The 25,398-nt window shown below is 42.2% G+C and overlaps 1 protein-coding gene across 2 annotated transcripts in view; it reads left to right on the plus strand.

Annotated features, from left to right (window-relative positions):
• Nucleotides 1-25,398, plus strand: part of LOC121569188 (DNA nucleotidylexotransferase) — a 221,706-nt gene that overhangs the window by 85,965 nt on the left and 110,343 nt on the right. For both annotated transcript variants that reach the window (XM_041879938.2, XM_041879949.2), the window contains exons 5-7: nt 4,385-4,456; nt 4,645-4,768; nt 16,259-16,391. In XM_041879938.2, coding sequence (XP_041735872.1) covers nt 4,385-4,456; nt 4,645-4,768; nt 16,259-16,391 — 329 coding nt within the window. The remainder of the gene's footprint in view (nt 1-4,384; nt 4,457-4,644; nt 4,769-16,258; nt 16,392-25,398) is intronic.

The following is a 25,398-nucleotide window of genomic DNA, read 5'->3' on the forward strand; positions in this document are numbered from 1 at the left end:
CTAATTAGATCAGTATATTTTAATGTAATAATAAAACAACTCAATATGTTCTATTGAATTAATAGTGTTAAATAAAAAAATCATGAATTGCTTTATTTTCAAACATGTAGTTTAGGAGTCAGGTTTGGGACAGCCACCCCTCAATAGAAATTGGTGTATAAACAATGACTTTGTTTTAGGGCAGGACTACAATTTGCACCACTTCTGAAGAATCCCCCATATGCACTTGTGCATGCACATTGACATTTCAGACTTCAGCTGCAGTCCATGTAACGTACAGTGAGGGAAAAAAGTATTTGATCCCCTGCTGATTTTGTACGTTTGCCCACTGACAAAGAAATGATCAGTCTATAATTTTAATGGTAGGTTTATTTGAACAGTGAGAGACAGAATAACAACAAAAAAATCCAGAAAAACGCATGTCAAAAATGTTATAAATTGATTTGCATTTTAATGAGGGAAATAAGTATTTGACCCCCTCTCAATCAGAAAGATTTCTGGCTCCCAGGTGTCTTTTATACAGGTAACGAGCTGAGATTAGGAGCACACACTTAAAGGGCGTGCTCCGAATCTCAGTTTGTTACCTGTATAAAAGACACCTGTCCACAGAAGCAATCAATCAATCAGATTCCAAACTCTCCACCATGGCCAAGACCAAAGAGCTCTCCAAGGATGTCAGGGACAAGATTATAGACCTACACAAGGCTGGAATGGGCTACAAGACCATCGCCAAGCAGCTTGGTGAGAAGGTGACAACAGTTGGTGCGATTATTCGCAAATGGAAGAAACACAAAAGAACTGTCAATCTCCCTCGGCCTGGGGCTCCATGCAAGATCTCACCTCGTGGAGTTGCAATGATCATGAGACCGGTGAGGAATCAGCCCAGAACTACACGGGAGGATCTTGTCAATGATCTCAAGGCAGCTGGGACCATAGTCACCAAGAAAACAATTGGTAACACACTACGCTGTGAAGGACTGAAATCCTGCAGCGCCCGCAAGGTCCCCCTGCTCAAGAAAGCACATATACAGGCCCGTCTGAAGTTTGCCAATGAACATCTAAATGTTTCAGAGGAGAACTGGGTGAAAGTGTTGTGGTCAGATGAGACCAAAATCGAGCTCTTTGGCATCAACTCAACTCGCCGTGTATGGAGGAGGAGGAATGCTGCCTATGACCCCAAGAACACCATCCCCACCGTCAAACATGGAGGTGGAAACATTATGCTTTGGGGGTGTTTTTCTACTAAGGGGACAGGACAACTTCACCGCATCAAAGGGACGATGGACGGGGCCATGTACCGTCAAATCTTGGGTGAGAAACTCCTTCCCTCAGCCAGGGCATTGAACATGGTTCGTTCCAGCATGGCAATGACCCAAAACACACGGCCAAGGCAACAAAGGAGTGGCTCAAGAAGAGGCACATTAAGGTCCTGGAGTGGCCTAGTGTCATGCCCTGGCTCTGGGGACACTTGTATGTTGAGCCAGGGTGTGCATTTCATTTGGTTATCTAGTATGGGTATTTCTATGTTGGCCTGAGTGGCTCCCAATCAGAGGCAACGAGTGTCAGCTGTCGTTGGTTGTCTCTGATTGGGAGCCATATTTAAACTGTCTGTTTCCCATTTGTGTTTGTGGGATCTTGTTTCAAGTCTGTTTATGTTAGACCGTGAACTGTCACGTATCGTTTGTTGTTTTGATCGTGTCTCTAATTAAAGAGTATGTTTGCCTGCAACGCTGCGCCTTGGTCCTCTGTTCCCGACGATCGTGACACCTAGCCAGTCTCCAGACCTTAATCCCATAGAAGATCTGTGGAGGGAGCTGAAGGTTTGAGTTGCCAAACATCAGCCTCGAAACCTTAATGACTTGGAGAAGATCTGCAAAGAGGAGTGGGACAAAATCCCTCCTGAGATGTGTGCAAACCTGGTGGCCAACTACAAGAAACGTCTGACCTCTGTGATTGCCAACAAGGGTTTTGCCACCAAGTACTAAGTCATGTTTTGCAGAGGGGTCAAATACTTATTTCCCTCTTTAAAATGGAAATCAATTTATAACATTTTTTGACATGCGTTTTTCTGGATTTATTTGTTGTTATTCTGTCTCTCACTGTTCAAATAAACCTACCATTAAAATTATAGACTGATCATGTCTTTGTCAGTGGGCAAACGTACAAAATCAGCAGGGGATCATGTACTTTTTTCCCTCACTGTACGTGCAGTCACACACGCAGTCACATAAATGCAGACGCACACACACACACACACGCACACACACACACACACACACACACACACTTCAGAGAACACTGTCCTGTCACATCGGGTCAATCCCCCCCACCCTCCCTAAACACATGTTCGCAAACACCTTCAGGGCAGAAATCATTGCAGGCTGTGGAGTGTCAGAGAATGTCTATTTGAATAGAATGCTAAGCCACAGTAAGCATCCAAATAGACAGCTCTATGGGCAAATCCATGCAGGTCTGAAATTCAGGGAACGTCTCAAAATGAAATGCATGGTGAGAAAGAAGAGAGCACTGACAGCTAATCTCTCAAAGCTCAGACAGTCTTTATCCAAAATATTTGGAATTCGTTAAGAAAGAAAACTGTCTGAAGATTCCCACTCATACTGTCATTTTGTCTGATTTAGGTGCTCTCTGAGAGTCCGTCATCACCTAACCTACTTCTCATAGTGGCTCCTTACAGAACACAACCAAAAAACCAAAACCAGTGACATGATACAAAACAAAGTGAAACTTAAAAAAGTAAATGCCAAATGTTTCACGTCCGTGGACATTGGAGTGACACTCAGTAAGCACCCACTGAGTCGAGTATTGTTGAGTGAACATCAGAGGGGAAAAAGCTAAAAACCCAATGAGACGAAAGTTAGTAGTGAGCACTGAGGCAGTAGTAGTACTGAACTGTGTGTGTGTGTGTGTGTGTGTGTGTGTGTGTATTCCAATGAGAACGTGTGTCAGAGCAATATCCCTGCGCTTGAGGAGGGTTGGCCTTGGCTTGAGGGGTGATTACCAGCATTGAGCAGTGAAGTCAAGGCAGAAAGTCTATTCTACTTTCAGGTCTTAGCTGCTGTTAATTGTTACAATATCTTGTCAAGTATCGTATACCCAAGGTCAAACCAGAATACACACACATGCGCACACTCACACAGTTGAAACAGGGTTCAAACAGATGACAGCAAATTACAACAGAACAACATCAAACTTGTTTTAAAAAAATGCTTCACCACTAGTTGTGTCCTCTGAGATGACCAATTATGGTTCTATTAGATATTTGTGATGATGTTTGGAGTGTTTATCCTACACCAGGGTCCCCCAATGGGTGGACTGCGGGACAAAATTGGCCCGCGGGTGATTTGGCCCCCCATGTTTTCGGAGAAAAATATAATAATAATTTTTTATTATTCTTTTTTATGTTGGACATAAAGTGATTTTAATTTTGGAAATCTGTTTCAAAGTATTCTAACGCATAATAGAGAGATATACGGTATGTGATCGTTTGCAAATGTAAGCAAGGCTTGAAATTATTATGTTTTAGTCAAATATTCTATCTGTTTGGGCTTATTGTGGTGAATTTGCTGTCTGTAATTTTTTTTACATTTACATTTTAGTCATTTAGCAGACGCTCTTATCCAGAGCGACTTACAGTTAGTGAGTGCATACATAAAAAAAATTAAAATAAATCATACTGGCCCCCCGTGGGAATTGAACCCACAAGCCTGGCGTTGCAAACGCCATGCTCTACCAACTGAGCAGTGCTAGCCATTCCCTCCCCTACCCTGGGCCAATTGTGCGCCGCCCCATGGGTCTCCCGGTCGCCTACGACAGAGCCTGGATTCAAACCAAGATCTCTAGTGGCACAGCTAGCACTGCGATGCAGTGCCTTAGACCACTGCGCCACTCGGGAGACACGTAATCATTTGTAATTATGTTCCGGCCCCCTGAACATCCGCTCAAGACAAAAATCAGCATGAATCGGCTGAATCTAGGTGATGATCCCTGTCCTACACCCTTTGATATGTGATATAGAGACTTAAAATGTGACCAGCAAATTAGTTGTGCTCCCCAGAGAGGAGAACACTATTAGACTCAGGAACAAAGCCTGTTCAAAACAGACAGTTGTTGCTGTGGAAAATAACCCCCTGAGCTTTTCATTACAGCTATTATGGAATTAATCCGATGCTTTACCAAAGATATAATTTCTAGAATAGGAATGTAAATGAGCATCAAAGGGGTACTTGATTTAAGTATAATCTGTTCTAAAATGAAAAGCCATTACTCAAGCTATAGAAGTGTTTTTAGAGAAATTACAAAGAACTTACCAGCAGTTTGGCAGGTAACATCAAGATAGTAATGTAGTCTACTTGATTTTCCACAGGAGATTCTTACATTTGGCCGCTCTTTTAAAGTGGAAGAGATACGGTGTGATGAACGATATCAAGCGCTTAAGGTAAGTAGCTCAAAAGGAACTTCTTTTGAAGTCATAGAAATACCATAGCTTTTATTTACTGTAGATTTCCACCAAATTATCATTTTATACACCATTGAAATGCTGCCAGCAAGTATTTTAATAGGACCTGTACCAGTAATTCAATCTGACAATATGTTCTCTTGAGTACATCTGTGCTTCCCTGCCAGCTGTTCACCAGTGTGTTCGGGGTTGGACCCAAAACAGCTGAGAAGTGGTACCGCAGAGGGCTACGCTCACTCAAGGAGATTTTGACCGAGCCCAACATCCAGTTGAACAGGATGCAGAGAGCTGGTATAAACAGGAGTGGCACACAACCTCTTCTCTATCTTTTGATATCACAACATAAATGTCCAGCTGCACTCAAGGATCTTACTTTTCATATTGACCAAACTGCAGACAGTATTACTATAGTGAACTCCACTGGTATCTCTATCTTTGGGATCGTATTCACAAAATGTCTCAGAGTAGGAGTGCTGATCTAGGATCAGTTTTGCCTTTTAGATCATAATGTACAGTCGTGGTCAAAAGTTTTGAGAATGACACATGTATTGGTCTCCACCAAGTTTGCTGCTTCAGTGTTTTTAGATATTTTTGTCAGATGTTACTATGGTATACTGAAGTATAATTACAAGCATTCCATAAGTGTCAAAGGCTTTTATTGACAATTACATTAAGTTTATGCAAAGAGTCAATATTTGCAGTGTTGACCCTTCTTTTTCAAGACCTCTGCAATCCGCCCTGGCACGCTGTCAATTAACTTCTGGGCCACATTCTGACTGATGGCAGCCCATTCTTGCATAATCAATGCTTGGAGTTTGTCCGAATTTGTGGGTTTTTGTTTGTCCACCCGCCTCTTGAGGATTGACCACAAGTTCTCAATGGGAATAAGGTCTGGGGAGTTTCCTGGCCATGGACCCAAAATTTCGATGTTTTGTTCCCCGAGCCACTTAGTTATCACTTTTGCCTTATGGCAAGGTGCTCCATCAAGCTGGAAAAAGCATTGTTCATCACCAAACTGTTCTTGGATGGTTGGGAGAAGTTGCTCTCAATGTGTTGGTACCATTCTTTATTCATGGCTGTGTTCTTAGGCAAAATTGTGAGTGAGCCCACTCCCTTGGCTGAGAAGCAACCCCACACATGAATGGTCTCAGGATGCTTTACTGTTGGCATGACACAGGACTGATGGTAGTGCTCACCTTGTCTTCTCCGGACAAGCTTTTTTCTGGATGCCCCAAACAATCGGAAGGGGGATTCATCAGAGAAAATGACTTTACCCCAGTCCTCAGCAGTCCAATCCCTGTACCTTTTGCAGAATGTCAGTCTGTCCCTGATGTGGCTTCTTTGCTGCCCTTCTTGACACCAGGCCATCCTCCAAAAGTCTTCGCCTCACTGTGCGTGCAGATGCACTCACACCTGCCTGCTGCCATTCCTGAGCAAGCTCTGCACTGGTGGTGCCCCGATCCCGTAGCTGAATCAACTTTAGGAGACGGTCCTGGCGCTTGCTGGACTTTCTTGGGCGCCCTGAAGCCTTCTTCACAACAATTTAACCTCTCTCCTTGAAGTTCTTGATGATCTGATAAATGGTTGATTTAGGTGCAATCTTACTAGCAGCAATATCCTTGCCTGTGAAGCCCTTTTCATGCAAAGCAATGATGACGGCAAGTGTTTCCTTGCAGGTAACCATGGTTAACAGAGGAAGAACAATGATTTCAAGCACCACCCTCCTTTTAAAGGTTCCAGTCTGTTATTCTAACTTAATCAGCATGACAGAGTGATCTCCAGCCTTGTCCTCGTCAACACTCTCACCTGTGTTAATGAGAGAATCACTGACATGATGTCAGCTGGTCCTTTTGTGGCAGGGCTGAAATCCAGTGGAAATGTTTTTTGGGGAATAAGTTCATTTTCATGGCAAAGAGGGACTTTGCAATTAATTGCAATTCATCTGATCTTTCTTCATAACATTCTGGAGTATATGCAAATTGCCATCATAAAAACTGAGGCAGCAGACTTTGTGAAATTATTATTTGTGTCATTCTCAAAACTTTTGACCACGACTGTATATTATATGAACAGAGAGGATCCTAGATCAGTACTACTGACATGTTAATGTAATGTCCTAGAGTAGGTTCTTTATCGTAGGTGCTACTAGTAGCAGTAGACCCCCAGCAAATTAGCACTTCACAGAGAGAAGCTGAGACCTTAGGTGGAACTAACACCTAGGCGATTAAGCAAATAAACACCCAGGTGATTAATTGAAGTTTTAAGGTTATTTTATCATTGGCTTGGCAAAGTCTTCATAAACCACTCTTTTATTATCTGTTCTACAATGTATAATAATGTTTTACTCGATTCAATTTCTACTCAGATAAGTCTTTTGGAAGCGGGTGAAATTTCCAGTAACTAAGCAGAAGTTAGAGAGTTTTAGCATTCTCTATCACTTTTGAGTAGTTTTATGTGAAAGAGCAACCCAGATTTGGAACTTTTTTTTTCTTAGCAAGAGTACAAAGTTCTTATATTAATCTGAAACATACACTATATGTTATGTTTAAGTATGTTATATATGAACACTACCAGTCAAAAGTTTGGACACAGCTACTCATTCAAGGGTTTTTTATTTTTATTAATTTTTTACATTGTATAATAAGTTAAGACATCAAAACTATGAAATAACACATATGGAATCATGTAGTAACCAAAAAAGTGTTAAACAAATCAAAATATATTTTATATTTGAGATTCTTCAAATAGCCACCATTTCCCTTGATGACAGCTTTGCACACTCTTGGCATTCTCTCAACCAGCTTCATGAGGTAGTCACCTGGAATACATTTCAATTAACAGATGTGCCTTGTTAAAAGTTAATTTGTGGAATTTATTTCCTTCTTAATGCGTTTGTGCTAATCAGTTGTGTTGTGACAAGGTAGGGGGGAGGGGGGTATATACAGTGAGGGAAAAAAGTATTTGATCCCCTGCTGATTTTGTATGTTTGCCCACTGACAATGAAATGATCAGTCTATAATTTTAATGGTAGGTTTATTTGAACAGTGAGAGACAGAATAACAACAACAAAAATCCAGAAAAACGCATGTCAAAAATGTTAGAAATTGATTTGCATTTTAATGAGGGAAATAAGTATTTGACCCCCTCTCATTCAGAAAGATTTCTGGCTCCCAGGTGTCTTTTATACAGGTAACGAGCTGAGGGGAGTGCTCTTAAAGGGAGTGCTCCTAATCTCAGCTTGTTACCTGTATAAAATATATCTGTCCACAGAAGCAATCAATCAATCAGATTCCAAACTCTCCACCATGGCCAAGACCAAAGAGCTCTCCAAGGATGTCAGGGACAAGATTGTAGACCTACACAAGGCTGGAATGGTCTACAAGACCATCGCCAAGCAGCTTGGTGAGAAGGTGACAACAGTTGGTGTGATTATTCGCAATTGGAAGAAACACAAAAGAACTGTCAATCTCCCTCCACCTGGGGCTCCATGCAAGATCTCACCTCGTGGAGTTGAGAGCGGTGAAGAATCAGCCCAGAACTACATGGGAGGATCTTGTCAATGATCTCAAGGCAGCTGGGACCATAGTCACCAAGAAAACAATTAGTAACACTACGCCGTGAAGGACTGAAATCCTGCAGCGCCCGCAAGGTCCCCCTGCTCAAGAAAGCACATATACATGCCCATTTGAAGTTTGCCAATGAACATCTGAATGATTCAGAGGAGAACTGGGTGAAAGTGTTGTGGTCAGATGAGACCAAAATGGAGCTCTTTGGGATCAACTCAACTCGCCGTGTTTGGAGGAGGAGGAATGCTGCCTATGACCCCAAGAACACCATCCCCACCGTCAAACATGGAGGTGGAAACATTATGCTTTGGGGGTGTTTTTCTGCTAAGGGGACAGGACAACTTCACCGCATCAAAGGGACGATGGACGGGGCCATGTACCGTCAAATCTTGGGTGACAACCTCCTTCCATCAGCCAGGGCATTGAAAATGGGTCGTGGATGGGTATTCCAGCATGACAATGACCCAAAACACATGGCCAAGGCAACAAAGGAGTGGCTCAAGAAGAAGCACATTAAGGTCCTGGAGTGGCCTAGCTAGTGTCCAGACCTTAATCCAATAGAAAATCTATGGAGGGAGCTGAAGGTTCGAGTTGCCAAACGTCAGCCTCGAAACCTTAATGACTTGGAGAAGATCTGCAAAGAGGAGTGGGACAAAATCCCTCCTGAGATGTGTGCAAACCTGGTGGCCAACTACAAGAAACATTTGACCTCTGTGATTGCCAACAAGGGTTTTGCCACCAAGTACTAGGTCATGTTTTGCAGAGGGGTCAAATACTTATTTCCCTCATTAAAATGCAAATCAATTTATAACATGTTTGACATGCGTTTTTCTGGATTTTGTTGTTGTTATTCTGTCTCTCACTGTTCAAATAGACCTACCATTAAAATTATAGACTGGTCATTTATTTGTCAGTGGGCAAACGTACAGAATCAGCAGGGGATCAAATACTTTTTTCCCTCAATGTAGAATATAGCCTTATTTGTTAAAAGACCAAGTCCATATTATTGCAAGAACAGCTCAAATAAGCAAAGAGAAACAACAGTCCATCATTACTTTAAAGCATGAAGGTCATTCAATACGAAACATTTCAAGATTTTTGAAAGTTCCTTCAAGCGCAGTCTCAAAAACCATCAAGCACTATGATGAAACGGGCTCTCATGAGGACCGCCACAGGAATGGAAGACCCAGATTTAGCTCTGCTGCAGAGGAAGTTCATTAGAGTTACCACCCAGAAATTGCAGCCCAAATAAATGCTTCACAGTTCAATCACAGACACATCTCAACATCAACTGTTCAGAGGGGACTGTGTGAATCAAGCCTTCATATTCGAATTGCTGCAAAGAAACCACTACTAAAGGACACCAATAAGAAGAAGAAACCTGCTTGGGCCAAGAAACACGAGCAATGGACATTAGACCGGTGAAAATGTGTCCTTTGGTCTGGAGTCCAAATGAGAGATTTTTGGTTCCAAACGCAGTGTCTTTGTGAGACGTGGTGTGGGTGAACGGATGATCTCTGCATGTGTATTTCCCACCGTAAAGCATGGAGGAGGAGGTGTTATGGTGTGAGGGTGCTTTGCTGGTGACACTGTCTGTGATTCATTTAGAATTCAAGGCACACTTAACCAGCATGGCTACCATAGAATTCTGCAGCGATATGCCATCTTATCTGTTTTGGGCTTAGTGGGAATATCATTTGTTTTTCAACTGGACAATGACCCAACACACCTCCAGGCTGTGTAAGGGCTATGTGACCAAGAAGCAGAGTGATGGAGTGCTGCATCAGATGACATGGCCTCCCCAATCCCCTGACCTCAACCCAATTGAGATGGTTTGGGATGAGTCGGACGGCAGAGTGAAGGAAAAGCAGCCAACAAGTGCTCAGCATATGTGGGAACTCCTTCAAGACTGTTGGAAACACCTTCCAGTTGAAGCTTGTTGAGAGAATGCCAAGAGTGTGCAAAGCTGTCATCAAGGCAAAGGGTGGCTATTTGAAGAATCTCAAATATAAAATATATTTTGATTTGTTTAACACCCTTTGGGTTACTACATGATTCCATATGTGTTATTTCATAGTTTTGATGTCTTCACTATTATTCTACAATGTAGAAAATAGTAAAAAATAAAGAAAAACCCTTGAATGAGTAGGTGTGTCCAAACTTTTGACTGGTGCTGTATATATACAGTTGAAGTCGGAAGTTTACATACACCTTAGCCAAATACATTTAAACTCAGTTTTTCACAATTCCTGACATTTAATCCTAGTAAAAATTCACTGTCTTTGGTCAGTTAGGATCACCACTTTATTTTAAGAATGTGAAATGTCAGAATAATAGTAGAAAGAATGATTTATTTAAGCTTTTATTTCTTTCATCACATTCCCAGTGGGTCAGAAGTTTACATACACTCAATTAGTATTTGGTGGCATTGTCTGTAATTTGTTTAACTTGGGTCAAAAGTTTTGGGTAGCCTTCCACAAGCTTCCCACAATAAGTTGGGTGAATTTTGGCCCATTCCTCCTGATAATAATAATAATATGCCATTTAGCAGACGCTTTTATCCAAAGCGACTTACAGTCATGCGTGCATACATTTTGTGTATGGGTGGTCCCGGGGATCGAACCCACTACCTTGGCGTTACAAGCGCCGTGCGCTACCAGCTGAGCTACAGAGGACCACACAGAGCTGGTGTAACTGAGTCAGGTTTGTAGGCCTCCTTGCTCACACACGCTTTTTCAGTTCTGCCTGCAAATGTTCTATAGGGTTGAGGTCAGGGCTTTGTGATGGCCACTGCAATACCTTGACTTTGTTGTCCTTAAGCCATTTTGCCACATTTGGAAGTATGCTTGGGGTCATTGTCCATTTGGAAGACCCATTTGCAACCAAGCTTTAACTTCCTGACTGATGTCTTGAGATGTTGCTTCAATATATCCACATAATTTTCCTTCCTCATGATGCCATCTATTTTGTGAAGTGCACCAGTCCCACCTGCAGCAAAGCACCCCCACAGCATGATGCTGCCACCCCTGTGCTTCACGGTTGGGATGGTGTTCTTCGGCTTGCAAGCATTCCCCTTTTTCCTCCGAACATAACGATGGTCATTATGGCCAAACAGTTCTATTTTTGTTTCATCAGACCAGAGGACATTTCTCCAAAAAGTACGATATTTTCCCCTTGTGCAGTTGGAAACCATAGTCTTGCTTTTTTATGGCGGTTTTGGAGCAGTGGCTTCTTCCTTGCTGAGCGGCCTTTCAGGTTATGTCGATATAGGACTTGTTTTACAGTGGATATAGATACTTTTGTACCTGTTTCCTCCAGCATCTTCACAAGGTCCTTTGCTGTTGTTCTGGAATTGATTTGCACTTTTCGCACCATAGCACGTTCATCTCTAGGAGACAGAACGCGTCTCCTTCCTGAGCGGTATGATGGCTGTGTGGTCCCATGGTGTTTATACTTGCGTACTATTGTTTGTACAGATGAACGTGGTACCTTCAGGCGTTTGGAAATTGCTCCCAAGGATGAACCAGACCTGTGGAGGTCTACCATTTTTTTCTGAGGTCTTGGCTGATTTCTTTTGATTTTCCCATGATGTCAAGCAAAGAGGCACTGAGTTTGAAGGTAGGCCTTGAAATACATCCACAGGTACACCTCAAATTGACTCAAATCATGTCAATTAGCCTATCAGAAGTTTCTAAAGCCATGACATCATTTTCTGGAATGTATGTAAACGTCTGACCCAATGGAATTGTGATACAGTGAATTATAAGTGAAATAATCTGTCTGTAAACAATTGTTGGAAAAATTACTTGTGTCATGCACAAAGTAGATGTCCTAACCGACTTGCCAAAACTATAAATTGTTAACAAGAAATTTGTGGAGTGGTTGAAAAACACGTTTAAATGACTCCAACCTAAGTTTATGTAAACTTCCGACTTCAACTATATATATACAGTGGGGAGAACAAGTATTTGATACACTGCCGTTTTTGCAGGTTTACCTACTTACAAAGCATGTAGAGGTCTGTCATTTTTATCATAGGTACACTTCAACTGTGAGAGACGGAATCTAAAACAAAAATCCAGAAAATCACATTGTATGATTTTAAAGAAATTAATTTGCATTTTATTGCATGACATAAGTATTTGATCACCTACCAACCAGTAAGAATTCCGACTCTCACAGACCTGTTAGTTTTTCTTTAAGAAGCCCTCCTGTTCTCCACTCATTACCTGTATTAACTGCACCTGTTTGAACTCGATACCTGTATAAAAGACACCTGTCCACACACTCAAACAGACTCCAACCTCTCCACAATGGCCAAGACCAGAGAGCTGTGTAAGGACATCAGGGATAAAATTGTAGACCTGCACAAGGCTGGGATGGGCTACAGGACAATAGGCAAGCAGCTTGGTGAGAAGGCAACAACTGTTGGCGCAATTATTAGAAAATGGAAGAAGTTCAAGATGACGGTCAATCACCCTCGGTCTGGGGCTCCATGCAAGATCATGATCAATGATCATGAGGAAGGTGAGGGATCAGCCCAGAACTACACAGCAGGACCTGGTCAATGACCTGAAGAGAGCTGGGACCACAGTCTCAAAGAAAACCATTAGTAACACACTATGCCGTCATGGATTAAAATCCTGCAGCGCACGCAAGGTCCCCCTGCTCAAGCCAGCGCATGTCCAGGCCCGTCTGAAGTTTGCCAATGACCATCTGGATGATCCAGAGGAGGAATGAGAGAAGGTCATGTGGTCTGATGAGACAAAAATAGAGCTTTTTGATCTAAACTCCACTCGCCGTGTTTGGAGGAAGAAGAAGGATGAGTACAACCCCAAGAACACCATCCCAATCGTGAAGCATGCAGGTGGAAACATCATTCTTTGGGGATGCTTTTCTGCAAAGGGGACAGGACGACTGCACCGTATTGAGGGGAGGATGGATGGGGCCATGTGTCGCGAGATCTTGGCCAACAACCTCCTTCCCTCAGTAAGAGCATTGAAGATGGGTCGTGGCTGGGTCTTCCATCATGGCATTGACCTGAAACACACAGCCAGGGCAACTAAGGAGTGGCTCCGTAAGAAGCATCTCAAGGTCCTGGAGTGGCCTAGCCAGTCTCCAGACCTGAACTCAATAGAACATCTTTGGAGGGAGCTAAATGTCCGTACTGCCCAGCGACAGCCCCGAAACCTGAAGGATCTGGAGAAGGTCTGTATGGAGGAGTGGGCCAAAATCCCTGCTGCAGTGTGTGCAAACCTGGTCAAGACCTACAGGAAACATATGATCACTGTAATTGCAAACAAAGGTTTCTGTACCAAATATTAAGTTCTGCTTTTCTGATTTATCAAATACTTATGTCATGCAATAAAATGCAAATTAATTACTTAAAAATCATACAATGCAATTTTCTGGATTTTTGTTTTTGTCACGATCGTCGAACAGAGATGAGGACCAAGGCGCAGCGTTGCAGGCAAACATACTCTTTATTAGAGACACGATCAAAACCAACAAAACGAAAACGTGACAGTTCACGGTCTAACACAACAGACTAGAAACAAGATCCCACAAACTCTGTGGGGAAACAGGCTGCTAAAGTATGGTTCTCAATCAGAGACAACAAGCAACAGCTGAATCACGTTGCCTCTGATTGAGAACCACACTGGCCAACATAGAACAACAATACTAGAAAGTGAAACCTAGAACAAAACACATAGACTTTACACACCCTGGCTCAACATATTAGAGTCCCCAGAGCCAGGGCGTGACAGTACCCCCCCCTAAAGGCGCGGACTCCGACCGCGCCCACCAAATACCACAGGGGAGGGACCGGGTGGGCACTCCGCTTAGGCGGCGGATCCGGCTCGGGCCTGATCCCCGCTCCCTCTCCAACCCCCCAAAGTACCCCTGGTCCGGTCTGGCCCCGCTGGCCGGAGCTGGACTGCACACTGGTGGAGCGGATTGCTCTAGCTCCGGCGTGAAGCATCTGACCGGTGCCGGACCAGCCACCGGTGGAACAGGCACGGGCCGTGCCGGACTGACGATGCACACCACTGGCTTGGTGTGGGGAGCAGGAGCGGGCCGAGCCGGGCTGACGAAACGCACCACTGACTTGGTGCGGGGAGCAGGAGCGGGCCGGACCGGGCTGACGAAGCGCACCACTGACTTGGTGCGGGGAGCAGGGAACGGGCAGTGCCGGTTGACGGGCGCACCACCGACTTGGTGCGGGAGCAGGAACGGGCCGAGCTGGGCTGACGAAACGCACCACTGACTTGGTGCGGGGAGCAGGAATGGGCCGGACCGGGCTGACGACGCGCACCACTGACTTGGTGCGGGGAGCAGGAACGGGCCGGACAGGGCTGACGAAACGCACCACTGACTTGGTGCGGGGAGCAGGAACAGGCCGTGCCGAGCTGGCGACACGCACCGTAGACTTGGTGCGAGTGGCAGGAACAGGCCGGACCGTACTGGGAACACACACCACTGGCCCTACGTGGGGATCAGGAACAGGCCGGACCGGACTGGCAACACACGCCAGTACCTCTCGCCGTGCCTCTACATCCTCCTTCCCCCTGGTGACCAGTGACTCCCGTAACCTGGCGGCCTCCTGCTGCCCCGTCGTCCACGGCGTTAGCCCCCCCCTAAAAATTTTATGGGCTTCACTCCTACCCGTGGATCAGGTCTCCATGCTTCTCGCCAGCCTTTCGCCCTTCTGCCTCCACGTCAGGCCCCTCTCTTCCTCACATGGCTTGACCCAGTCGAGGAGGCGAAGGAGATCCGCTAGAGATCTCTCAGGCGCTGGCTCCTGGACTTGCTGCTTGGTCCAGTCTTGGATTCGAGACGTCGGATGGGGGGTCTCCAATATCTGGTGGAGTGGGAGGGGTACGGCCCGGAGGAACGGTGCTGGGTGCCGAGGGGAGACATTTTGGACCCGTCTCTCCTGACGGAATTCCATCGTAGTCACCCGACGCGCCCTGCTCCGCGTCCTCCTGGTCGTCCCCGAGGCCGGAGTCGGCGCACGTCTGGAGCCGCGCGTCAAGGGGGGGGTACTGTCACGGTTTCGGCCGAGGCTGCCTCTCTTCCTTGCTCGGGCAGGCTTCGGCGTTCGTCGTCTCCGGAATACTAGCTGCCACCGTTGTATGTTTCTATGTTCGTTTGGTCTTGTCTGGAATTGTACACCTGTTGTCGTTTAGTGTCATTAGTGTCCTATAAGTTCTCGTTGTGTTTGTCAGGTGTTGTGTGTGAGTGTTTCCTATGTCGTGTTGGTGCGCTACCCTTTTCGGTGCGCTATTTGTAGCTTGCCTCCTTTGTATTTAGGAGAGGATTTTCGCACATGTTTAGTGCGTCCTTTTTGTTTACGCCTGTGTGCGCATTTTCTCGCCTCCGGGCTGTTGGATTGTGTTTTTGTGTGTGCTCTACTAAAAGTCTTTGTTGGACTTATCTTCTGCGTCCTGCGCCTGATTCCACACCACACCCACCTACAGCACCTACTGACAGTTTTAGATTCCGTCTCTCACAGTTGAAGTGTACCTATGATAAAAATGACAGACCTCTACATGCTTTGTAAGTAGGAAAACCTGCAAAATCGGCAGTGTATCAAATACTTGTTCTCCCCACTGTATATATTATGAAACATCCTCGATTGTCAACTCGCGAGAGTGGAGGAGAAAGGTAGAGAGGAAAGGGTAGGCGAGTAGAGAAGGCGAGGGCAAGTCAGGTGAGAGAAAATACCATATTTGTTATTGTCACATGAATTTAGAGTGATACCTTTTAGTCCTTGAACATCAATTAGGTTATATTCTCAATCTTTGTAGGGTTTAGAGAGCTTTAGCACTTAGGTGTGTAGTGCTAAATGCATTCCCCATGTATGAAACATTTAATTTGCACATTAGTGTGTCATGCAGCATGATAAGTTTCATGTAGCTTTACGTCAGCACGTTTAAAACATAAAATATATTAAATGCTGATAACTTAATATTAAACAGCAACAGTATTCACTAAGTTGATGGGTTATACCCAGGAGAATATTTAACAGCTTTGTGATTCTAGTTCATATTTATTATTATTATTTTATTACATATTTTACATGTCATGAAAATGCACAAAATTCTTGAATGTTTCCAAAATTACAGGTAAATTAATATACTGTACATACTCCACAATTCTATTGCAGCTATTTCCCACTTCAGACAGACCGATTTTTATATTTTCCCCTCAGGTTTCCTGTATTATAGTGACATCTCCAAGGCTGTCAGTAAAGCCGAGGCCGAAGCTCTTGGATGCATCATCGAAGAGACGGTCCACTGGATCGCACCCGATGCTGTACTGGCTCTGACAGGTGGCTTTCGCAGGTACAGTACAACTCTTGTCTCAGCTTGTCAGTGTAGATGTATTTTAGTGTTTGTAGAATTTGAAATACAACACTGTCTGTACAGTATGCAATAGTCTTCTTAGTTTCTTGTTGCTTGATGAATATAACCCCACGATTGCCGGAATCAAATTACACTTGGAATATTAATTCACTTTATTTGTAATATTATTTAGCCCATTTTAATTTTTTAAGAATAACACAAACCATGAGTGTGCCCATGACCCTCTATTTGTTCAATTTATTGTCTCTCACTTTTTCACAAGCTCGCATGCATGCACACACACACACACACACATTACAGAGTGGGGATTCCCTAGAGTCTAGGATGCATGTGTATGCATGTGCTTGTGAAAAAGTAATAGAGATTAAATTGGACAGTCCAATCTGCCTTGATTTACAACTCCAATATCTGCTATGCACAATTAGTTCATTCTACATACTGTATGACAGACATGGTTATTTAGTTCCTGCCACGCAAGAGGGTGTACAGAAGCATCAAGCATATATGGTAGCCTACAGTAATTACACTCACATGTACACTCACATGACATTACAGCGTTCATAAAGAAAGGCTACATTCACTTAAAAGGCTGTCTAGGCGGCTACAAAGAGGGGCTCTCTATGTCAGTTTCCTTTGTTCTCCATTTATGTGTGGCACAGTGTGCTTCAGTGAGCTCGGAGCACTGGTCTCTATGGTGGTGTAAAAAATTGCCGTAACCGGTGTGTGGTTAAATAATGCAAGAGCAGTCTGCCGCAAGGACGTGCGCTTCTCTTCTCTATGGGAATGACAGGCCTGCTGCTGCTTAGCCAACAGTCTGTAACACTTATATTTCCTTGTTCTCTGTCGTCATCCCCCAACCATCTCTCTCTTTCTCTCTCTATCTCCCACTCTCTCTCTCTCTCCCTTTCTCTCTCTCGGACGCTCAAATACAGTATGTCCTACATACACTGTAGTTAAAATCGGTGGAAAGAGAGACACACTTGGTGATTTCTTTTTTTATTTAAATCTTTCTTTGATTTCTTAATTTTTCTACTTTTTAGGAAAGTCACACTCCCCACTCCCCTAGGTCATTTCTGAAAAGATTCCAGTCATCTTACTGTGGAACCTTCCCTCAAAAGTAAATTGTGGAAGTATAGTTATTTGTAACGCTCTGGGCAGCCACACAAGCATACTGAATCGATTAACATTTTAGTCACAGAAAGGCCTGTGTGCCAAGAACCTCTCCACTTCAGTGTGGTTGATCTTCTGGAAACGTTCTAAGAACATTGTGTGATGGTCCCAAGGGAAAATTCTCTGGGGGACATTTGTCTAGTTCCCTGTAAGTTCCCAGGACATCACTGAGGACCATGTCAGGACCTTTTTAGGATGTTCTCAGGACTTTCATTTTACTAGTCCTTAGGACGTCGCATGATGGTCCCAAGGAAACATTCTCTGGGGGACCTATTTTTAGTTCCCGGTATGACTTGGGGACGTTTTTAGGATGTTCTTGGGATGTTGTGCCATGGTCACCTGAACGTTCTTGGGCCGTTGTGTTATGGTCCCCTGGAGGTTTTGTCTAGACCTTTTAACGCGTATGAACACACAGGTGTGATCATTCTACAGTGGTCCCTGCTGTGTACGCTCAAACCGGTGTGATTAGAACACTTCATTAGAACATCTAGTTACGATTGACGCAACAGTCAGCTTTTGAGCTGGCGACAATTTATTCATAGAAAAATGTTCAACATACAGTATTTACAAGGTTATGTCCTCAATGTGAGCAATTTATTTTTGGATGCAACGTTCAGACATTCACAGAAGTAGCAACAGCATAACATAATTGTGGTCCTCTGTAGCTCAGCTGGTAGAGCCAAGGTAGTGGGTTTGATCCCCGGGACCACCCATACACAAAAAATGTATGCACGCATGACTGTAAGTCGCTTTGGATAAAAGCGTCTGCTAAATGGCATATTATATTATTATTATTATATTATTATAATTCTCATCCAAATCGGAAAATGTAGGCTACATTAGTCCTAGCGCCAACTGAGTAAATAGTGAGCTAACACAAGCGGTCATATTCAGTGGTGTAAAGTACGTAAGTAAAAATACCTGAAAGTCCTACTTAAGTAGTTTTCTGGGGTATCTGTACTTTACCTTACCATTTATATTTTTGACAACTTTTACTTTTACTTCACTACATTCCTAAAGAAAATAGTGTACTTTTTACTCCATACATTTTACCTGACAGCCAAAAGTACTCGTTACATTTTGAATGCTTAGCAGGACAGGAAAATTGTCTAATTCACACACTTATCAAGAGAACATCCCTGGTCATCCCTACTGCCTCTGATCTAAACAGTGTGAGTGTTGGAGCATGCCCCTGGCTATCCGTACATTTTAAAAACAAGAAAATGGTGCCGTCTGGGTTGCTTAATATAAGAAATTGGAAATGATTTCTACTTTTACTTTTACTTTGATACTTAAGTATGTATTATCAATTACATTTACTTTTGATACTTAAGTATATTTAAAACCAAATACTTTTACACTTTTACTGAAGTAGGATTTTACTGGGAGACTTCCCTTTTACTTGAGTCATTTTCTATTAAGGTATCTTTACGTTTACTCAAGTATGACAATTGGGTACTTTTTCCACCACTGGTCATATTTAGCCAACTCTCAGCTGATAGAAACCATAATATGAATTAGCTAATAGCAATTACTATTTACAATTCATTACTCAAGTAACTGAGTAAAACACTTTCTAAAAGTCTAAAGTAATCCCACAGTGGATAGAGTTTGTGCGCGCCACCATGTTTTTTTTTCTGTGTCAACCAAAGATAAGAAGAGGTGACAAGATGAGTTGGGTCTGTTTGCAGTATGCATGTTAAAGTCGAAGTGGGTGTGTCGTCTACCATCATTCACTTCTCATCATTCACTTCCGGAAGTTTACGCAAAAGACGAGTGAACCATCCCTTCACTTTTTTTTCTATAACATCTTTGGTCTGACAGACGTTTACGTGACACCCAGAATGCATTGAATGATGTCAACAAACATGGCTCCACACATAGCCGGAAAATAGCTTAGCATTACCTCATCATTATCCGTACAACCTTAAAAAAAGTATTTTACACACATCATATGTGCCATTACAATCTATGCAAGAATCGGAATGCATGATTTGTCACCAGTGCTTGAAAACATGTGAATAAAACAATAAATAAATAAATAAATGATTACCACACAAACCATTTTCTGATAGTGAATTGTTGATACAAGTTGCCCGTACAGGTGTTATGATAACGTTACTGATGATTTGTTGCCAGATGGTTTGTTTATCTTTCTACCATTGTGGCTAGAGGGAGTAGCTAGGCCTACAACAGCTCTATCTAGTAGTCACGTTGGGGACAACAGTTGTTGACAACTGTATCATTGGCGCTAAGCCTAACCCTAACAATTTCCCTAACCTTAACCTAATTTTCTTAACCTCCTACATTAATACACCTAACCTGCTGCGTTGGTTCTCCTAACCAGCCACGTTAATGATCATAACCTGCTATGTAAATGTTGCACCCTTGAAATGACTGTTAACTCCAGTCCATCTTCGTTTTGGCAAATTTATATAAGGCTTGGTTCAATTACAAAAAAAATATATTTAGTAGTGTAGGTTTTCTATGATAGCAATCATGGAACTGATTGACCTCTTGCATGAGGTCATTCTCAATTTGATGTTCTTTTTTTAAAGAGACAGTGTATAATTTCCAATGCAATTCATCTCAACAGGAAACAGTGCTTTCAAAATTAATTAACAGAATATTCCAATAGATTAATTTTACAGGAATTTGACTCAACATTTTAGCTTCTTATAATAACAAATGTCTTTACATTAGTTTCCCCCACTAAAAAAATACAATGTTGGCAAAACATATTTTTAAGCTTCAGTCCCAGAATAACAATCTGAAGATTAACAAACAATCCGGTAAGTAGCAAATACTGACAAGCATACAGTTACATTACACAAGAGTACTTCCACATCTCTTTTCGGACTACAACAGCATTCACACAGGATACATAGTATTATACAACATTCCTGCATAAGAGGTGTATTGTCTTAACTGTAGGTACATTGGTGGGCCCCCCAAGTCCATTAAGTCACATGGAAATCTACCATTCCACCTCACTTAACGCACTATAATATCTTTAATTACATAAATTGTAGTAACATCTATTACAGAAGACTTCTATGTCGACAATACATTCTGTCACACTTCTGTCACACTCGGTCAATAACACAATTATTCTCTACTGATGTGTACTCAAAGTGTATCTATTTAGTTTGCCTCGGAATTTACCAAGTTTAGAAAACTTAACTGTATTACGTTCATGACTATTTACTTAAAGTAATAACTTTCTTCTTCTTCTTGAACTTAACGTCTAACTTGTTCTTAATTCGGTCTTATGTAGCAACATTTGAAATTGGATGTTGGGGGGGGGTTAGGGTTAGGGTTAGGGTTAGGGGGGGGGGATGGACCGCGGTAATTATTTGCTAGGATAATAATTGCTTGTCAATAAATTAAATGTAATATAATGGCAATCCGGGTTGTATGTTGAGATCCTGCGCATGAACTGCCGACATTGTTAGGCATATTAATCGATAATTATGGAAAATAAGATATGAAGGATATTTGAATAGATATATATTTTTTAATAGTTATATATAGAGAGAGAGAGAGGTGACAGCATTGGAAATGCTTTTGGCGTTTAATCTGCTTCTGTTTTGTGGGTGGCACTGTGTCCTGTTGTCGATGGATGGGTCCTGGCCTCTCGGGGCCCTAGGGATCCGGAGGGACGTGGGTGGGATGCCGATCACTGAGATGACGTCTCAACTTGGGATGGGGAGGGGCTTTAAAGGGGGAATTAGTGGAGAACAATTGAAGGGTTACTTAGTAGCAATGCAAATATCACGGTACAGCTATATGGACACTCAATCAATACGGTATTTTTTATTGGTAAATTTACAAACATATATAATGATAAATAGACTTGAAACTTGTATCTCATTATGGTGTATGGTGAAATAAGTATAGCCAGTTATAATTGTAATGGCTTAGCTGATAATAACAAAAGAAGAACAATATTTACATGGCTCAAAGAGAAGGAATACAATATCTATTGTTTACAGGAAACTCATTCAACAATTCTAGATGAAGTTGCGTGGAAAAAGGAATGGGGGGGGCGAAATATACTTCTCCCATGGGCAAAGAAATTCAAAAGGGGTGATGATATTAATTAATAGTAATTTCGATCCGAATGTGCAAATTGTCCAAATAGATACGGAAGGTAGATGGATTATTTTAAATATGTTATTGGACCATAAACAGATATGGCTCATTAACCTTTACGGACCAAATAATGATGATCCACACTTCTTTGACAATATATATAATAAATTATCAACCCTGCAAGCAATTCAAGACAATATTATTTTGGTGGGGGATTATAATACTCTTTTAAATAGCTCAATGGACCGTAAAATAAATCACACCACAAACAATCACCCACATGCTCTTAAGGAAATTGTGAATGTCATGGATACATTAGAACTAGTAGATATATGGAGGCTTAAATATCCTGATCTAGTGAGATATACATGGCGGAGACTCAATCAAGCTAGTCGTCTTGACTTCTTTCTTATCTCATTCTCGTTGGTACCAAAAGTTACAATAGTGTTGATAGGGGACAGAATGCGGTCGGACCATCATATAATTGGCATATACAGTGGGGAAAAAAAGTATTTAGTCAGCCACCAATTGTGCAAGTTCTCCCACTTAAAAAGATGAGAGAGGCCTGTAATTTTCATCATAGGTACACGTCAACTATGACAGACAAAATGAGAGAAAAAAAATCCAGAAAATCACATTGTAGGATTTTTAATGAATTTATTTTCAAATTATGGTGGAAAATAAGTATTTGGTCAATAATAAAAGTTTCTCAGTACTTTGTTATATACCCTTTGTTGGCAATGACACAGGTCAAACGTTTTCTGTAAGTCTTCACAATGTTTTCACACACTGTTGCTGGTATTTTGGCCCATTCCTCCATGCAGATCTCCTCTAGAGCAGTGATGTTTTGGGGCTGTCGCTGGGCAACACGGACTTTCAACTCCCTCCAAAGATTTTCTATGGGGTTGAGATCTGGAGACTCAGGACCTTGAAATGCTTCTTACGAAGCCACTCCTTCGTTGCCCGGGCGGTGTGTTTGGGATCATTGTCATGCTGAAAGACCCAGCCACGTTTCATCTTCAATGCCCTTGCTGATGGAAGGAGGTTTTCACTCAAAATCTCACGATACATGGCCCCATTCATTCTTTCCTTTACACGGATCAGTCGTCCTGGTCCCTTTGCAGATAAACAGCCCCAAAGTATGATGTTTTCACTCCCATGCTTCACAGTAGGTATGGTGTTCTTTGGATGCAACTCAGCATTCTTTGTCCTCCAAACACGACGAGTTGAGTTTTTACCAAAAAGTTCTATTTGGTTTCATCTGACCATATGACATTCTCCCAATCCTCTTCTGGATGCACTCTAGCAAACTTCAGACGGGCCTGGACATGTACTGGCTTAAGCAGGGGGGACACGTCTAGCACTGCAGGATTTGAGTCCCTGGCGGCGTAGTGTGTTACTGATGGTAGGCTTTGTTACTTTGGTCCCAGCTCTCTGCAGGTCATTCACTAGGTCCCCCTGTGTGGTTCTGGGATTTTTGCTCACCGTTCTTGTTATCATTTTGACCCCACGGGGTGAGATCTTGCGTGGAGCCCCAGATCGAGGGAGATTATCAGTGGTCTTGTATGTCTTCCATTTCCTAATAATTGCTCCCACAGTTGATTTCTTCAAACCAAGCTGCTTACCTATTGCAGATTCAGTCTTCCCAGCCTGGTGCAGGTCTACAATTTTGTTTCTGGTGTCCTTTGACAGCTCTTTGGTCTTGGCCATAGTGGAGTTTGGAGTGTGACTGTTTGAGGTTGTGGACAGGTGTCTTTTATACTGATAACAAGTTCAAACAGGTGCCATTAATACAGGTAACGAGTGGAGGACAGAGGAGCCTCTCAAAGAAGAAGTTACAGGTCTGTGAGAGCCAGAAATCTTGCTTGTTTGTAGGTGACCAAATACTTATTTTCCACCATAATTTGCAAATAAATTCATTAAAAATCCTACAATGTGATTTTCTGGATTTTCTTTTCTCAATTTGTCTGTCATAGTTGACGTGTACCTATGATGAAAATTACAGGCCTCTCTCATCTTTTTAAGTGGGAGAACTTGCACAATTGGTGGCTGACTAAATACTTTTTTTCCCCACTGTACATTACTCTGACTGAATTTCCACGTGGGCGACGATATTGGAAATCTAATCAAAGCCTATTGGATGATAATTCATTTTTAACTAGGACAAAGGAATTTATAACTGACTTTTTCTGACATAACATAGGTACCGCAAATCCCCTTATTGTATGGGACACCTTTAAATGTGCCTTTAGAGGCCATGCAATTCAGTACTCATCTCGTAAACAAAAGCAATTTAGGTCAAAAGAGTTTATACTAACAAAGGAAATAGAAAGTCTAATGGAACAGATAGATGGCAATAAAAACTGTAACATAGAGGCTCAGAATAAATTAGAGGAAAAGCAAAAAGAAATGGAGAAACTTATTCAAGAAAGATCAAGTGTAATATATTATAAAAATAAAGCAAACTGGATGGAATTTGGGGAAAAATGCACCAAATTCTTTTTTAATCTTCAACATAGGAATGCTACCAAAAAATAATTTAATGACACTGGTTACAATTGACGGAGTAACCCATGATTCACCAAATGATATTTTTAAGGAGGAAACAAAGTACTTTAAGCATGTGTTTTCGTTTCAGTCGCCTCCATCTCCTCTAACTGAAGCTAATTGTAGAGATTTTATTCTATTGATAATGTAAAATTAACAGCCAAACAGAAAGACTCATGTGAAGGTGAAATTACAGAGGAGGAACTTCTGGATGCAATTAAAGACTTTAAGTCCGGGAAAACTCCTGGGTTGGATGGCATACCAGTCGAGGTATACCAAACCTTTTTTGATATACTAAGAGGACCGTTATTAGCATGTTTTAACCACTCCTATGTAAATGGTAGATTATCTGACACTCAAGAAGAAGGTTTGATCTCATTATTACTGAAACAGGATACAAGTGGAAAATATAAAGATCCAGTCCATAAAAAAAATTGGAGGCCCCTTACACTTCAGTGTTGTAATGCAAAAATTCTAGCAAAATGTATAGCTCATAGAAATAAAAAGGTATTGTCGAATATTTTTCATTCTAATCAGACAGGTTTTTTACATGGAAGATACATTGGAGATAATATAAGGCAAGTATTGGAAACAATAGAACACTATGGAAAATCTGGGAAACCAGGCCTGCTATTCATAGCAGACTTCGAAAAGGCATTTGATAAAGTACGACTGGGCTTTATATATAAATGCCTGGAGCATTTCAATTTTGGAGAATCTCTTATAAAATGGGTTCATATTATGTATAGTAACCCTAGGTGTAAAATAGTAAATAATGACTACTTCTCTGAAATTATTAAACTGTCAAGAGGAGTAAAACAAGATTGTTGTCACGCCCTGACCTATAGAACTCTAGTTAGTTTGGTCAGGGTGTGAATATCATGTGTGTGTTGATTCTATGTTTGTATTTCTATGTTTGGCCGGGTGTGGTTCCCAATCAGAGGCAGCTGTCGCTCGTTGTCTCTGATTGGGGATCATACTTAGGCAGCCAGTTTTCCTGCCTTTGTTGTGGGATCTTGTTTTGTGCTCGGTGAGTTTGGCTTGTGTGTGTATAGCCTTCCGACGTCTTGTTCCGTTACCTGTTGTTGTTTTGTATGTTTATTCGTTTTAATAAACATGGATGCATTTCACGCTGCGCCTTGGTCTGACCCGTCCTTCAACGACCGTGACAGTT

This window comes from Coregonus clupeaformis, chromosome 1, assembly GCF_020615455.1.
Source record: "Coregonus clupeaformis isolate EN_2021a chromosome 1, ASM2061545v1, whole genome shotgun sequence".
Taxonomy (NCBI): domain Eukaryota; kingdom Metazoa; phylum Chordata; class Actinopteri; order Salmoniformes; family Salmonidae; genus Coregonus; species Coregonus clupeaformis.